Source organism: Panthera leo, chromosome E3, assembly GCF_018350215.1.
Source record: "Panthera leo isolate Ple1 chromosome E3, P.leo_Ple1_pat1.1, whole genome shotgun sequence".
NCBI classification, from domain to species: domain Eukaryota; kingdom Metazoa; phylum Chordata; class Mammalia; order Carnivora; family Felidae; genus Panthera; species Panthera leo.
Window position 1 is genome coordinate 26,014,157 of NC_056694.1, and position 16,738 is coordinate 26,030,894.

The 16,738-nt window shown below is 43.4% G+C and overlaps 1 protein-coding gene across 7 annotated transcripts in view; it reads right to left on the bottom strand.

Annotated features, from left to right (window-relative positions):
• The window catches only part of VPS35L (VPS35 endosomal protein sorting factor like), a 118,088-nt gene that overhangs the window by 33,120 nt on the left and 68,230 nt on the right, over positions 1–16,738 (bottom strand). For all 7 annotated transcript variants that reach the window (XM_042922492.1, XM_042922493.1, XM_042922491.1 and 4 more), the window contains 8 exons: positions 15,320–15,400; positions 12,854–12,916; positions 11,655–11,740; positions 9,878–9,958; positions 7,890–7,953; positions 5,339–5,437; positions 3,736–3,813; positions 2,783–2,897 (listed from right to left, as the gene is read on the bottom strand). In XM_042922492.1, coding sequence (XP_042778426.1) covers positions 2,783–2,897; positions 3,736–3,813; positions 5,339–5,437; positions 7,890–7,953; positions 9,878–9,958; positions 11,655–11,740; positions 12,854–12,916; positions 15,320–15,400 — 667 coding nt within the window. The remainder of the gene's footprint in view (positions 1–2,782; positions 2,898–3,735; positions 3,814–5,338; positions 5,438–7,889; positions 7,954–9,877; positions 9,959–11,654; positions 11,741–12,853; positions 12,917–15,319; positions 15,401–16,738) is intronic.

Here is a 16,738-nt window from a genome sequence, read left to right on the forward strand (position 1 = left end):
TCTTAGATCATGGTCTTAGTTTGTAAGTTGGGAGGAGAAAGATCAAGGCTTCTAGAGCCCCCACTTACAGTTCTGTGCTCTGGTACCTGCAGTTCAGAATCTGTTCCCAATGTTTCAAGTTAGGCCAAACTCGAGCGTTCCTACATTAATTGTACTGTTCCTGAACTTTTTAAGAGGGAGCCAGTTTATAGTAAGATGTTAAGTTTCATACATCAACCTAAGCACCTAAGCTAATTAATCCACTCTACTCTTCATTTTGCATGGCATCAGGTTTTTGGTGGTGCCTGTTCATTTTTGTTTTAACTTGTTTCTTGCTAACCCATCATCCTTACCAAAGCAGGCACTAGGAGAAGTGTTTACCCACACACGACAAGGGCAGGTGGGGAGACTGGATGTCCAGACAATAAGCAACATATGCAATAAGAAAACACAGATCAACAGCATAATGACGATCACAAGGATGGTACAGAGCATGAGAGACTAGGAAGCTGCATTCAGCCAGACCGGTGTTTTGTTTTGTTTTGTTTTGTTTAATTTACGTCCAACTTAGTTAGCATATAGTGCAATGATTTCAGGAGCAGAATCCAGTGATTCAGCCCCTACATATAACACCCAGTGCTCATCCCAACAAGTGTTCTCCCCGATGCCCCTTGCCCATTTAGCCCAACCCCCCAACCACAACCCCTCCAGCAACCCTCAGTTTGTTCTCTATATTTAAGAGTCTCTTGGGGCGCCTGGGTGTCTCAGTCGGTTAAGCGGCCGACTTCGGCTCAGGTCATGATCTCGTGGTCCGTGAGTTCGAGCCCCGCGTTGGGCTCTGTGCTGACAGCTCAGAGCCTGGAGCCTGTTTCGGATTCTGTGTCTCCCTCTCTCTGACCCTCCCCCGTTCATGCTCTGTCTCTCTCTGTCTCAAAAATAAATAAACGTTAAAAAAAAAAAAAAGAGTCTCTTATGTTTTGTCTCCCTCCCTGTTTTTATGTTTTTATATTATTTTTGCTTCCCTTCCCTTATGTTTATCTGTTTTGTAGAGAGAATCTTAAGCAGACGTCACACCCAGCACGAGGGGCTTGGTCCCACCACTGAGATCATGACCTGAGCCAAAACCAAGAGTCAGACACTCAACCAACTGAGGCACCCAGGAGCCCCTGGGGGAAGATCATTTTAGAAAGAGGGAACAGCAAGTACAAAGACTCTGAACTGGAATACAGCTTAGCATGTTCAAAGAACAGAAGAAGGCCACTGTGGCTTAAGTGTGGTGGAAGACGAGGACAAAAGGCAGGCAGGCACCAGAACACACGAGGACTCACAGGCAGGGTGTTGGATGCAATTCCAAATGTGGTGGGAGGCTACTGGAGTCCTCAGGAGTCAGAAGCAAAACTAAGCGGAGTTTGAAAAGGCTCATGGGTAGCGATCATGTTTGGAGACCTCAGTGCCCAGAACTGCCCCAGGTGAATGAAGATACAGATCAACATACCAGAACTGCCATGCCGAGGACGACTCTCCAACCCACCCAGGGAGCCCATCCAAACCAAAGGCACCACGTGGTCGATCACGAAACTTGGCTTTATCCTGTGAGGTCAGGTGGGAGATGGGAGTGGAGGGCAGACCATGACTGAAAACATCAACCCACCGGTGTCAAAGAAGCCCTCAAGTTAGTCACTGAAGCTTCCCAATTGTGGGCACTGCAAATGCTCTGTCAGCAGTGAGAGGCACAGCCTTGAGTCGGACAGATGAGGGGCTGAGTGCTGGCCATGGAGCCCTGGGGGCTCACTTGGGAAAGCAGGCACCAGCCCCAGGCCTGCCTCATGTGGCCGTTGGGAGGTTGAAATGAGTGTGCCAAGAGCTCGCCACATAAAAATGCTCCATAAATGGAGCTCTTATACTCTTTGTGTTTCGGCCTGATGGATGGATACCTCCTGTCCCAGGGGGTGACAAGCGCCTCCTGTAGCAAATATGTGCGACCTCCAACACTCCGCCTGAGGGCTTTCTTTTGGGTCAAGTGGAGAACAGGGCAGGGTGCAGCTGATGACCCAGAAGCAGCCCTCAGTCAATGGCAGAATAAAGAGTAAATAACCCAATTCTCCTGGCAAGGCAGTGCCGAGGCTGTTCGACACCCGTCCTAGAGGTCCCCAGGGGGAACGTACCTCAGCTGCCCACAGCAGTAACCTGCCCAGAAGCACACCTCTTGTTGGCTTCCTTCCCTTCCTTGTCTCAGTGCCCCCATCACTCTACGGACACTCTCGGGGATCGCCTCCCAAATAAACCAGTTGGCTCCTATACCTAGTACAGGAATGGGTCTTGAGCACAATTTTTATCACTAAAAGTAACCTGTGGAGAGTATTCTTTCTATACTTATTAGATTCTATGTGTAGGTCTCTGGGGTTTCAAACAAACAAACATCAACAAAAAATAAACAGGAATCTACTGTGAGGAAGTAGTTCTAACTTGTAACATTCTCTACGCGCACTTATCCTGAGCTGCCTGACCTGGCCTGTGTGAGACAGATTTCAGAAGGTCCTTACAGGCAAATAGCTTCCCTCTGTAATCTGTCTGATTCTATAAAGGTGTGTATGTCCAATGTGCTTCCTGCTAAAGAAACAGATTTAAAACTCATCAGGTATTAATCAGTTATTTTTTTCTTTCCTTAAAAGAATCTCTCTCTTTACACACACACACATACACGCACGCACGCACACACACACACACACGCACACACACACAGAGCTGAGCCAGCTTTCCTAAGCAGCCAGGAAATGCTCAGAGGTGAGAATGACGGGCTTACCTTGGGAAAGGCACTGGTTGGCCAAGGCAACCTGACCAGAATGCAGGTAGAGGTTGAGGCGCGTGAAGATGCCCACCAGGGAGGGAATGGTAATGAAGCAGTAGGCAACACAGGCCTAGAAGGAGGGGAAGAAACACCGCAGGTTACATCAGCAGTACCATCACGGCAGACTGGTCCTCCTGTTCTCATCCGTCACGTATTTTCAAGCAAAAATACTTAATTAGTCTCCTCATTCTGAGCCCCAACTTTCCCCTCTTGAGTCTGCGACATACACTCCAGATGTGTCTGTGGGAGGAGGGGGAGGGGCAAGTGAGGAGAGTAAGGGTGTAAGAAAAATAAATCCTCATCCATCATCGAAGGAAATAGATAACACCCGACGTTGAATAAGAAGCAGAATCTGAAACCAATTACTTAAAAATATGGAGGTAATTACAAGAAGAAATTGCTCAAAGAGGGTTTGAGGTGGTTGTCTCTGAGGAAAGAGGTATGAGGTCAGGGTGGGATGGTATACTTTTTTTCTTGCTGCCTTCTTTTTGGTCCAACTCCATTTTTTTAAAAACACAGATATGTATTACTTTGATAAAAATTTTGAGTGGCACACTCAAGAAGGTGGATTTTTTTTTTCACAGTTGAGAACTTTTCAAGGGGGAAGAAGGTAGTAGACCTTCCAGTTACAGGCATAAGCAGGAGGTAATTCGGCTGGCACAAAACTGCAATCCACCGTTCAACCACTCCTTCATAACACACATCCAAGGTGAGACATCTTTGATCATTTCTTTTGAAAATAGTAGGAAAATTGGTTAGTCAGTAGATACTCAAGGAAAAGTTAATCTGGAAAATCAATACTGAACCACCCTTAGGACACACTTGTCTTCTGGGAAGAGCAATTTAGAAACTTACAAATCAAACAACTCATTAGGGTTCAAAGTCTGAGTCTTCTCTCTAGAACATACCCGCACAAATGCAGCCGTCTTTCTGGAATGATTTCCTTTCATTACTTTTCTTGTTTCCATTGCCAACCGGTTTACACTCTGGGTTTATTAATTAAAAAACAAAACAGAAATGGTTATGAAATGATAGCTGGCTCAGATTCATGCCTCCCATAGAGATCTGGATATTAACTGCATACAAGTCAGTAAGAACATGCTATCTGGGGCCCAGACTGGCTAATGCTGAACGCTGAAATGCCAGAGGGGCCATCAGGCCTGATTCCCCCTCGGCTTAAGCAAACATCTCCAAGACGGTAAGAACAAAAGGCACTCCTGCCTATCAGTCGGCACTGGGAATGACCATTTTCTGGTTTAATGAATAGCCAGGGTTCACTTCATTTCCAGAAATCCCACACACGAAGCTTGAGATCTTAGAGATCCTAAAAGAAATCTCCAAATCTGCAAGCAAACACACAAGTCAGCGATGCAACAGTAACATGAACCATAAGAACGGAAGTAATAGCTCCCACACTGAACTCAGAGGACACAGGTGCTGGGTGCTGTTCTAAGAGCCGTACCCTCATTAGGTCACTTAACCCCCCAACCCTACAAGGTGAGCACTATTACCTCCCACTGAATTCCAGATGAGGTCTCTACCTTTAGAACTTAAGTTCACATACCCTGATAACCAGCAACCAAATAAAAAGGTTGCTCTCCTTGAGTTTATGTGAAGCAATTAAAGAGCCTTGAGGAATCTTTCCACAAATTGAGAAGTTCGGTCCTATGGTTCCCAAACTGTGTGGTGTGACATCCTCGAGGGCTGTAGCAAACTCACGGGGGTAGTGCGATTATTTTAGGGCAACAGAACAATGTTCAATTTTTGAACACTGTGTCAAGAACGGGTATGAGGTGGCCCACAGATTCAACACTGGACTGCACTGTTGCTTATAGCGACATTCTATCTTTGTGAAACGGGTTTTCAGCAGCTGCTCTGATCAAAAGCAAGTAGTGTGCAAAAATCAATGTGGAAAAAAAAATCAATGTGGAACAAGAAAGAAGGGTAGTGATGCCAACCCGATTCTAAGGTTTGAGAAGCTGTGCAGTGCCCAGTAGACACACACGCTTAAGTAATTGTGATTATTTAAGAATAAAGATATGTTATTTCTCTTTCAATTTACATATGGTGTTATTTCAAAGAGCTATCCAATTGTTAGGGTATAAATACTCAAACTGTTTGAGTCTAACTGTCTAATAAACAGAACCATTATTTCTTTCTTTTGGCCTGGGGGCCCCATGAAAAGCTACCATGATCTAACAATGTTGGGACTCTGGTTAAGCTACAAGGACCACAGGTTAGTTATTTCTATAAGTAACTAATCAGGTAACTCACTTTGCCACTGGCATATGGGAATGAGAATATGCTAATTTCAGAGCAAAAGAGGTCAGTAAAAACCATCCAAAGACTTAAGCAAAATTGCAGACTGGATTAATCTTTGAAAAACCACCTTTTACGCCCTAAAGAACAGGAGTGTTATGGGGCCACAAGAATCCCAGGTTAAACTCCAGGCCTGGCATATAAACAATAAATATTGACTGAGAAAACAAACGAATACATGAAAATCCTTACGTGAATCAACTGCACAAGAACAGGTTCCAGGTTGCAAAACATTGACCTAGCCTCAACGTAAAAACTTAGTTGCTGTTCAAAATCACGGCCAAAGGACACCTAGAAGCAAGGAAAACGATGCTGAGAGTGTTATCTCTAGGCAACTGTAAGCACATAGCATGGAAAAGAGTTTACCTGAGGGGCACCTGGGTGGCTCAGTCTGTTAAGCATTTGACTGCAGCTCAGGTCACGATCTTGCCGTTCTTGAGTTCAAGCCCAGCATTAGGCTCAGAGCCTGGAGCCTGCTTCAGATTCTGTGTCTATCTCTCTCTCCTCCCCTCCCCTGCTCACGCTCTGTCTCTCTCAAAAATAAATCAATGTTAAAAAAATTTTTTTTAATAATAATAAAAAAAAGAGTTTTCCCTGAGCGTTGTGTGGGAGGGAAAGTGCTGAGATGAGAAGTCATCAAAATTCCCGCCAACAGCAATGAATAGGTGGAAACGTCAGGGGTACACAAACACACTCGAGCACGCTGGAATCTACTCCAATTAGACTTCACATTACTTTGCCCAGTGTGTAACTGAAATATTACCATTACCACCTCATCTTTATGACATGAGCACTGGACTAGAAAATAAAAAGACCAAAGGGTTCAGAGCAGAATCTCAGAATGTAAATAGAGTTTCCCAGGCTAGATGGAAACCACTGGAAAGGAAATAATGGAATTGTGTTTGTTGGCTATGGCCTTTTCACGGAACATCAATTTGGTTATTGAGCACCATTTGTCAGAGGGTTTTCCCTAATAAGAGCCACACCTTTCTGCCTCCTGATGGGGAATCCAACCTCAGCAACTTACTGGTGGCTGCTGGAGCCATAGATGGAAGTTTCTCCATCAATAAAAATCCCCTTTCCCCCCATTTCTTCCAATTTATGAACAGCTGGTTAGTAGGATAAACTTTACTGTTACAGCAATCATTTTTGTCCAGAGGGGGTTTAACGTTGCTATTTCCATTATAGCTATCAGGTTTCACATCTTATTTCCTCATATTCTCCACTATAACTTGGTGGCTTTCAGACAAAGCCATAAAAGGCTAAAATGCCACCTGATCAGCGTATAAGTCAAGGGCAAGGAGAGTCACCTGGTAAAAGGTGCATTTCCTAACATGGGAATTGGAAGGCTGATTCTGATTTTGCATCGAAATGGATTTTATCTACAGAGTCAGTTGAACAATTAGCACTGACCCTCTTGTTGAACCAGTCACATGTTCAAGGTTATTTTCACAGGGATCTGGTGATTTTCATCTTGGCCAGCTTTTGTCTTGACATTCGTATGAGAAGAAGATACTGGCAGCAGTTGGTATTTTAGCTCTGCGCACCCAGGATTAAAGCAAAGGTGGTTCTGGCTAGGGTGGTGTGGTGGGTCATTCCCAAAGAAGGCTGAACAATTGCTCCCACACGGCTTGTGGTGTTGCAGGGTCCCTGTGGACTCTTCCCTCCCCTCCAAGGCGATAACCCTGTGACCCCTCTGACCAAGAGAACAAAGCAGGAGGCAGCACTGGTCACGGTGCAATTTCTTAACTTTGGTCTTAAAAGGCCTGCGGCTTCCCTCTGTGCCTGCACCACGTAAGAGAGCTCAGCAGAGACAGCTGGACAATGGCAGAAGAGCAGAGAGTAAGAGGCCACACGGATGAGAAATGAGGCCCCAACGGCAAGACCCTATACAAGTAAGCAAGGCCATGTGGATCCAACGTGGCCCCAATCCTGCTACACAGAGCAGCCTGGCCACACATTCAACCCACAGGATCGTTACGAATGAATAAAACACCAATATTTAAAGCTGCTAAGTTTTGGGGTGAGTTGTTACGCACCAACAGGTTAACTAAAACAATGGGAGAGCAGGTGCTTGGCATTGTGTCCACACCCATCCCCCGCCCAAACCATTTTTTACCATCACCTGATGAGCAGCACATCGGGGGCTTCAGGGAGCCCCTTGTCCCCACTCCCGGTCCACGTGATTTGGGCTGCCCAGGTGTATGCATGTCTCCCGGGCCTGGCCAGTCCGTGTGCTCATTCCCCCTCACCGCAGCAATTCGTGCAGGGATGAGCCAGTGACCCAAATCAATCTAGAGACTCAGTCCCAGGACTTCTGCTGGAACCCTTCCTGCTGGGCTGCAGCGCTGGAAGGAATGGAAACCTAGAGCCCCTGAGGGGAGTGAGGCTGCCTGGGAGGACATCCCGAGAGCAGATCCACGGGCCAAAGACACACAGACGGCAGGTCCTGACGACACCACAGAGACACCCGTGTCCAGCTGCTCCATTCCTGGACTTCGTGTCACATGAGCCAATAAGTCCCCCACTCCACCCTCCCCTTTATTTTTTCCTTAAGCCAGTTTGTCTTGGCTCTCTTTGCCCCCAGGGGAGTGCTGGCTAATGTAAGATGTTTTCTAATTTCATCTTATCTTAATAAAAATGAAAAGCACCAGGGAACATAATGTTAACTGCTTTCCCCGGAGTAAGAGTAAACAATTACATCACATTCCAAGCGCACTGCAACTTTTTCCCCAAGACTTACCATTTTTATAAATCCATTAATCAAATATGCCAGCATTCTTTTCTCATCCTCAAGAGTGAGTGCACTAAAATCAATAATTGTACATAATTAACATCGAGGTAATAAATGCAAGTTTCCAAAGGATACAGAAGAAGCAAACAATTTAACAGGTAAGAACATTGTGCATTTTTTAGATTTAAAAAACTCCCAACAGGCTGTGTTTCTTTTGGTGAAAATATATAATCTAAATGAACATAATTTAAATGTGTGTTTCTCATCTGTCTCAAAGACGGTGTTTCCAAGAAAGGTTCACTTTCTTTCCCTTGGAATTTGGACAGCAAGGTCCAACTTCAAATTTTATATTTCAGAGGAGTTTAGTTCAACAGTTCGTCGTAAAAACTTTCAAACATGCAGCAAAGTCAAAAGACATTTACAGCAAACATCCATACATCCAGCACCCAGATCCCACAATTATCATTTTACAGTATCTGCTCTATCACATAACTATCCCCTTCCCTCTCCATCCATCAATCCAGCTCACTCTGGGGAGGCATCTTAAAGTACATTACAGATGGCAACTACCTCTATTTAATAGCAATATTAATACTAATATAAATAAGAAAATGCCATGTCCTTAGTTTTCATTACACGTGTGAAGGCCTGTTAACAGTTCCGCAAGTTTATTTTTAAAGAAAACTTAAGAGCCTACAGCAAACAGGAGCCAAGTTTCTTGTGTATTGGTTCGTTCTAGGGGAAAGTACTGGCAAAGACTGCTTACCACCCGCTAACAAAGCAATGTCCCTTTCATTCTTTGAGATTCCCATTTCCCAGCCTCCTTTGTAGCTGGGTGTGACCATATGACAGTTCTGGCCAATGGGATGGAAGCACAAGTGGTGGTGAGCCTTCCAAGTTTCCTCCCAGAAAGAAAACTACTGTCCATCAATGCCCATGGGCTATACATGGTGGAGGTAAGCCAGCTGCCCCCGGGAAGACAAGGACAACATCCCCGAGGGATAGCAGAGCAACGAGACAGCAGGGACCTGGCTGGTGCTCTAAAGCAGACCTACCTACCCCAACCTTCTGGTCTCACACCTTTAGCAAGAGAGAAATAAACTTGCCATGTTACTGAAGCTAAAACCCAGGATCCTACCAATAAGAGTGCCTTTCTGGATGTGTTTTGTGCCTTTATTTCTATTTTTGCTCAACTAAAAAGTTCATTGGTTCCATTTATTATGAAAAGTCTTGATATTTTTACTTTTATAACTCTTCCTGAGGTTGCAAACACAAAGCCATGAAAACCAAGATTCCAAAATTCAGAAGAAAAAAAAAGAAATACAATTCACCTTGTTGATGGTTAAGTTCCAAAACCATTTTCTCAATTCTTAGAACATTTTCCACTGAATCAAGCTGCTGTGCTTTAAAAATTCTTTGGGGACTAAAATTTAAGCCACAAATAAGCAGGAACTGCTTCAAACACAACCAAGTGGAAACACGTAAGGAAAAAAACAACTAGAAAGCAAAGGAGTCATAATTTGGCCTTTGACCCAAAAGGTAAGGCCAATGGATGGACAGGACTGGGCCTCAAGTCTGCCAAACAACTAGAGCCCTTCATGTAAGGAATATATGCCATTTCATTTGAATTTCAAATAGCTGGCTAATAATGAGAGAGATCTGAAGCTTAGGTTACTGGATGAGTGAACTCATTACTCCCCTATCTGCTGCTCTCAAGTCTCCAGGAGACATGGAGTTTGAGTTCACTTGGATGAAACCAGTCTTTTTCTCTCAACAGAAATCCCTTTGTAAAAACATCTGCCATCTCATGTTTGCAGGAAGGTTACCCTCACTCTCTCTTCTCCTGGGCTGGAATGTCCTCATTAGCAAGAATTTTAATAGACACCACAAAATGATACTATTCACAGTGGCAGCTTAAAGCAGTAATTCCCCAATGTACTATTTACGTGGTATTAAGACCCAATCCATGTTATGTTTCAGCCTTTAGCGTGGCTTACTTCACAGAGTCATGCATGGTCTTGCAAACGTGCAAAAGGGCGTTCAGAATGACGGGGTCCTTTGTGGGCTCCTGCTGATGCCTACAAGACATTTAAAGACAATGGTAAAAGCGATGTCCACCCACAGCAATGAAAATATGGATGAGTTTCTCATCTGCACATATCTGAGAAACAGCAAATTACCCAGCTGGCACTGAACATGTAATGGGCAATATTCTGTTTTTCTCTTAACTCTTCTTTCAATAACAAGTTTGCTTTTCTACACATATTCTAACTTCTCCTAAAATTATGGTAAATCCTACAAAACTGCTGCAATTCCTAAGCCAGGCAAAGGGCAAACCTGTTTGTTTTTTTACTACATTTCTTGAACCCTCTAAAGCAGTCTACAACCTGTCTATAACTGTGTTGAGTGCCAGGCAAAATTATTAATTTGGCTTTTCAAATAATATAGAAGGACAAGGTCTTATAACAAGTCCTTATGTGGGGAAAGTAGGTATATTTGTTCCAAGCATATGGAATTAATCTTTTAGGAAGACAACATAAGGAAAGCTTAAAACATACATTATTCAAGCAACATCTAACTCCGTTTTCCAAACTGAGGTTCTTTAGGTACCATCTTAATACATTTTATCTTGCCATATCTACATATTAATCTTTAGAGCAACTTTAACTTTTTAAATTTGACCTTGTCCTAACAGAATACATGAAAACACCAATTAAACTAATTATATTATCTAATATACCTTAAATTAAATATACAGTCTTTATGTATTTTTTTAAGTTTATTTATTTTGAGAGAGAAAGGGGGAGAGAGAGAGAGAGAGAGAGAGAGAGAGAGAGAATGAGCAGGGGAGGGGCAGAGAGAGGGAGAGAGTGAGAAAATCCCAAGCACTGTCAGTGTGGCGCCTAAAGAGGGGCTCAAACTCACGAACTCCAAGATTATGACCCGAGTTCAAGTCAAGAGTCGGATGCTTAACCAAAACTGAGCCACCCAGGTACCCCTAAATTTGCAACTTTTAAAATCAAAACCAAAATCTCTCCTCCATGTACCACCTAAAATTATTTTATGTTCCACCAGCAATATGGCAGTTTGGGGAAACACAGATTTAGTCAACAAAAGGAAAGCAACTAAATAGGAAAACTGATCACAAATCTAAACATTGAAGATGGAAAGCTCTCTAGTCCTGAGACCTTGACGAGTATGACTTTATTTTTATCTTTTAAAATGTTACTCTGGGGGCGCCTGGGTGGCTCAGTCGGTTAAGCGGCCGACTTCGGCTCAGGTCACGATCTCGCGGTCCGTGAGTTTGAGCCCCGCGTCAGGCTCTGTGCTGACAGCTCAGAGCCTGGAGCCTGTTTCAGATTCTGTGTCTCCCTCTCTCTCTGCCCCTCCCCTGTTCATGCTCTGTCTCTCTCTGTCTCAAAAATAAATAAACGTTAAAAAAAATAAAAAAATAAAAATAAATAAATAAATAAATAAATAAAATGTTACTCCGTAAGGAGTTCATTAACAGAATGCTCCTTCCAAATGCATATCAGAGTACAACGTAGGTGATGGCCAGGCTCCAGCTAATACTTATTACTCTGTCTTTTTAAGCACTAATTACAAACTTCTATCACGACTGTTCCTTTTATGTGGTTGTCCCTTCAATGTTATTTTGGATGTTAAATACATCCATATCATTAGGCTTCAAAAGTACACAAACCAATTTCTTATCAACAGGTTTCACAAGGTCATCGGGAATCCCAGCTCCCGGTTTTGCCGTGTTACACTTACTTGATAAAAACTTCCATGATGCATTTGCAAACCTCCACCCGCACACTCTCTTTTTGGAACATGTCCAGAAATGGCAAAAATTTTTCCTAAAAATAAAAAAAAAGCACTCTACATGCAATTTACGCAAGTTACTGGAAGGAATTTGCGGGTCACATTTTCCTCGAAGGTCAAAGCAGAGAAAGAGTTGTTCATCTCTCTAAGGCAGCTCAGAAGAGGACTCCCCTAAAAGCAGGGAGAGGGCCCAGTACTATTAAAACAACTTACATGTTCCCAGGGGTCAGGGCTGGGACAGTTAACATTTTGGGAACCATCTGGCAATCTTTAGAGGACCATGGACTTTTCCAGAAAACACAAGGTGGGCTTCAGTCTTTTTTACAATTGTACTGACCAGAGAAAGAAGAGTCAGTTGTTCAGAGTGGCCTCCACATCCCGACTGTGCATTTACTAACTGTGCAACCTCACTCACATTACCCCACCTCCTCCAGCATCCGTTTTCCCATCTGTAAAGTGGGAATCCTAAGTGCTCCTACTTCCAGCAGTGCTGTGAAAACGGTACGAGACAATGCATGCCAAGGTCCAGCACGGTGCTTGAAGAATATGGCAAATGTCCAAAAAATAACAAGTTCTATTTTTAATTAAAAAACACACACACTCCTGTGAGTGCACATGAATGGAGCCAGAAGAGGGGGGAGTGGAAGGGAAGCGGATCCCCTAGGTTTGTACTCGTCCAGGGCACCAGAGCCAACTTGAAGGGGCATCATAGGATATTTGAAAGTTTGAAGGACACAGAAAAATCTCAATTCTGTCAGACACTGAGACAACTATTATTTCAACGCCATTTCATAGTTTCGATGTTAGACTGCACGTGTGACATAAGGTCACCTATGAAAATCAATGTGGAAGAGGAGAGGAGGAAGAGAATGTCCAGCCTGACTCCAATGTTTGAGAGGCTGTGTGGTGCTCAAGACAGGCACACATCCCATTAGTGAGTCATGAAAGAAATACAGATGATATTTTTCTTTCAGTCTGTGTACTAATTTTTCAGACGCTGATTAGGTTGTTATGCCATAAATACTGAGGTTGTTTAGACCTAACTACTTTGTAAAAGGAACCATTAAGTATTTCTTTTGGCCCGGGACACCAAGCGAACCTCTGACTCAGAAACAGATTTCCAAAGATAATTAAGGCACGTTACTTACCACTGAGAAGAGAACGGAGAAATCGTGGAAGTGGGCGATCACTTTCTTAATTATCGACTGAAGCTGCAAAACCACACAGAAAACACATTTTATTTAATAGAACTTGGGTATTTTTAGTTTTCTTTTAATTTTTAAGTGTTTATTTATTTGTATGAGAGAGAGAGAGATAGAGTGTGAGCAGGGGAGGGTCAGAGAGAGGGAGACACAGAATCCGAAGCAGGCTCCAGGCTCTGAGCTGTCAGCACACAGCCCGACGTGGGGGCTCGAACTCACAAACCGTGAGATCATGACCTGACCCAAAGTCAGACGCTTAACTGACTGAGCCACCCAGGCGCCCCAGAACTTAGATATTTTTAAAAGGCAACCTTCTTTCATTATTTGAAATTACAAGCACAATAAGGGAAACCTGGATCACTCAGGAAAGGGGGATTATTAGGGTGGGTTAGGCCCTGTATTAGTCTGCAGTCTTGGGGAAGCCACTGCTCAGAGTCATCATCGTCTTCTGTAAGATGGAGAGCAAAGCAGTGTCTTGCTCACCGTGAGGATTAGTGGGACAGTTCACGTAAGAGCCTTAGAGCAGTGTCGTGTGTATCCTTGGGAAGCTCTCCATTCAACGCAGCTATGAATATGCAAGAGGTGGGCAAACTTCTTCAAAGGGCCACAGAGTCATCACAACTGCTCAGCTCAGCTATGGAAGCTCAAACGCAGCCCCAGAGAACATGTGAACGAGTGGGTGTGGCTGGTTCCAATAAAACTTTATTCACAAAAACAACTGATGGGCTACATGTGGCCGATGGGTCAGTTTACAGACCCCTGTTCTAGCCCATCATGACCTTGTATTTACTGACTACTTCTGTGGAGAGGCAATGAACTGAGTTTGCCGGTGGAGTCAAAGGCCACGTCACTCACTACCCTGGGATGGTGCACAGTCCGTAAGGTTGGACCCAGATACCCAGGTACCGATGTCCACCAGCCCTCACCCTGAGATGTGCCCAGTCCTGCTGACAGGGAGAACCACAGAGGTGCTTTTTCTAAGGAAAATATAAATCCTTGCCGCTGACTACTGTCAAGAAGAGAGAATTCACTGACAAGTACTTGTGTTTATACTCAAAACACCGCTGTTTAAATCATTTGTTTAAATCACTTAAGACAAGGGGTTCACAACTCATATGGGCGGCTGTCCCGAATGCAGGCTGATCCTTGGGGTACCTTTTACACGCTGCTTCTAGATATGACAGAGTTGTACGGTGTAATTACTCCTCTCTCTTAGGAATGGACTATAGTAAAATTATTGTGTTAAAGTCTTCAATTAAATGGGTCCCTAGGATCAAAGTCTTACCAAATGCTGCTCAACAAAAATTCTAATGCAACTCAGTCTTCATCTGCGCCCAAGATCCTGATGACCCACAAGGGATACGAACTTTGCCCTCACATGCTTTATTCACTCAACGATGCTTACCAAGAGCCTGTTGTGCGCAACTATATATTGTTTTCATCACACCTAGAAAAATGTCAGGTAGTCAGTGCCTACTCAGTAAATTCTAATGATGAACTATTTTAATCTGCAAATGGTGAAAACATTCTTACCAAAATGTTAGAGAGAATTCTAAACTTCTCACAAGAACATGTAATTAATTTTCTTGTATTAAGTTAAGCTAGAAATTGATCACAGGCAATAAATGCCAGAACATCACATTATTAAATACAAAATCAATTATTAATTAGGTCAAAAGTTACTTTAAATGAAGCTTCGCTGGACTCTGTATTGGAGGGGGGAAAATACCTGATATCAAGGACTTTATTGAATCCGCTGACAAAACTACAATATGGACTGTGGAGTAGCCAATAGGAAAATGTAAGTGTCAAATCCCCTGAAGTCGATTCCCAAACTGTGGTTACACGGAGAACGTCCTTCTTCTTAGGAAATACTCACTGAATTCTTCAGAGGCAAAGTCACATGATGTATGCAACATAACCTCAAAGGAGTCGGAAAAAATGTAAACACATATTGATGTACGTGCGTGTGTACACAAGATAATGATAAAGCAAACACGGAAAATGTTCACAGCTGGTGAATCTTAGTAAAGACTAATGGGAGTTCTCTGAGCTATTCTTCCAATTTTCCAAGAAGCTGGACCTTATTTCCAAATAAAAAGTCAGTTTGACTGGAAAACACAGGCCCTTTATTTACTGGTGCCAAGCAAATGTGCCAGAGGATCCCATATGACATCTCACCTAATCCTCACAACCATTCTGAGTGTAGGACTATTATTCCCATTTTATAGGTAAGGAAACTGAGGCACAAGGTTAAGTAACTGAGTAAAGTGAGCATGACGAGGATACGGCGGAGCTAGGATTCGAAAAAAAGATTATCTGACTTCACAGCCTAACCCATGCAACATGCCTATTTGGTTCAACAGAATAAAATTTCTAACAGTGTGGAAATGAGAGAAGCAAATCCGTTACCTGAGGGTAGGAGTCTTCAAATGCACGATCTGGAGTCATGTGCTTGATGACATCAGCCAAAACGGTATTCACCTCTCGTTTCTAAGAGAGGAAAATAAACCTGTGTTAGACACTGAAAGGCAGTCGCTGTTTTTCTGGTGGCAAGGACACCAGAATATATATAACTTCAGAATATATCACATACCTTCCATGAAATAGTTTCAAATATTCTGCAGGAAATAGTTTAAGGGGAGAAATTCCACCTATGTCACAGCCCTGAAGGGAACTACTTCTGCACCAGGTCAGGACTAAAACGTTGTTCTCAAAGGTTCTGGGGTGTTACAGCTTTCCCTGGATGCTGGTAAAATCAGCCGTGCCACTTTCTGCCTGCCTGTCCAGGCTGTTCCCCAGGCACTGGCAGGAGCACCGAGGCATTGTGGGAAGTGCACAGAGTCAGCCCCTCCGAGCTGAGCGACCTTGATGCTCACTTCACTCTTGTCATTTCTATCAGGGGTCGGCCAACCACAGCCCAAATTCAGCCCTGGGCCTATTTTTGTACAGCCCACGAACTGAAAATGATTTTTACATTCAAACAAAAGAACACTTCATGACCCAAATTATGAGACTCAAATTTCAGTGTGCATAAAGTTTATTGGAACACGGCTGTGCTCACTCTTATTGTCTGTGGCTGCTTTCACATATAATGACAGAGTTGGATACTTGTGACAGAGATTGTATGACCTACAAAGCATCAAATATTTACTATCTGCCTCTCCACAGAAAAGGTACACTGACCCGTGGAATAGTGAAGCCTCCTGGCAAGGTCTCTATGAGGCTGCACAGCTTACAGGTAAAGTGCTTGGTATTTGTTACTTAAGGTATTTGTATCACACATATCTGTCATCTAAAGAGCTGCCGTTATATTTACTCTCTCACTTAATGCTCACTCATCTCCTTGGCATGAACGGGATTATCCCCATTTCACAGATGAGGAAGTGGAGGCTCAGACAAGTTAAGTGATTTAGCTTAGTGGTGATTCTGAAACTGGGATTAGAAATATGCCAGGGCAGCTGGAACATCTTGTAACAGAAAGCGAGGAGGGCATCAAAGACTATGGAGAGCATGTCAGAAGGACTCGGGAGCCACTTGATGACACACCCACTGGACAAAGGGGACAAATGAGCATCAGCAAGAATAATGTAACTCAAGTATATTTAAATCCATGAAAGATACCAACAACTACTCACTGGTCACCTTTGGGGATGCTGAGGAATCAAATCCTTATCCTACAACTAGCAGAGGAGAAAAAGCAGCATCAATCCTGCCTTTTTCTGTACAAACTTGCACTTCAGGGTAACCAAATACCTGACACGAGGAGGCCGTCTTTCTACAAGTATCCCAGCTAATAAACAAAGAAAAGCTGCTAATAATTCCAAGGAT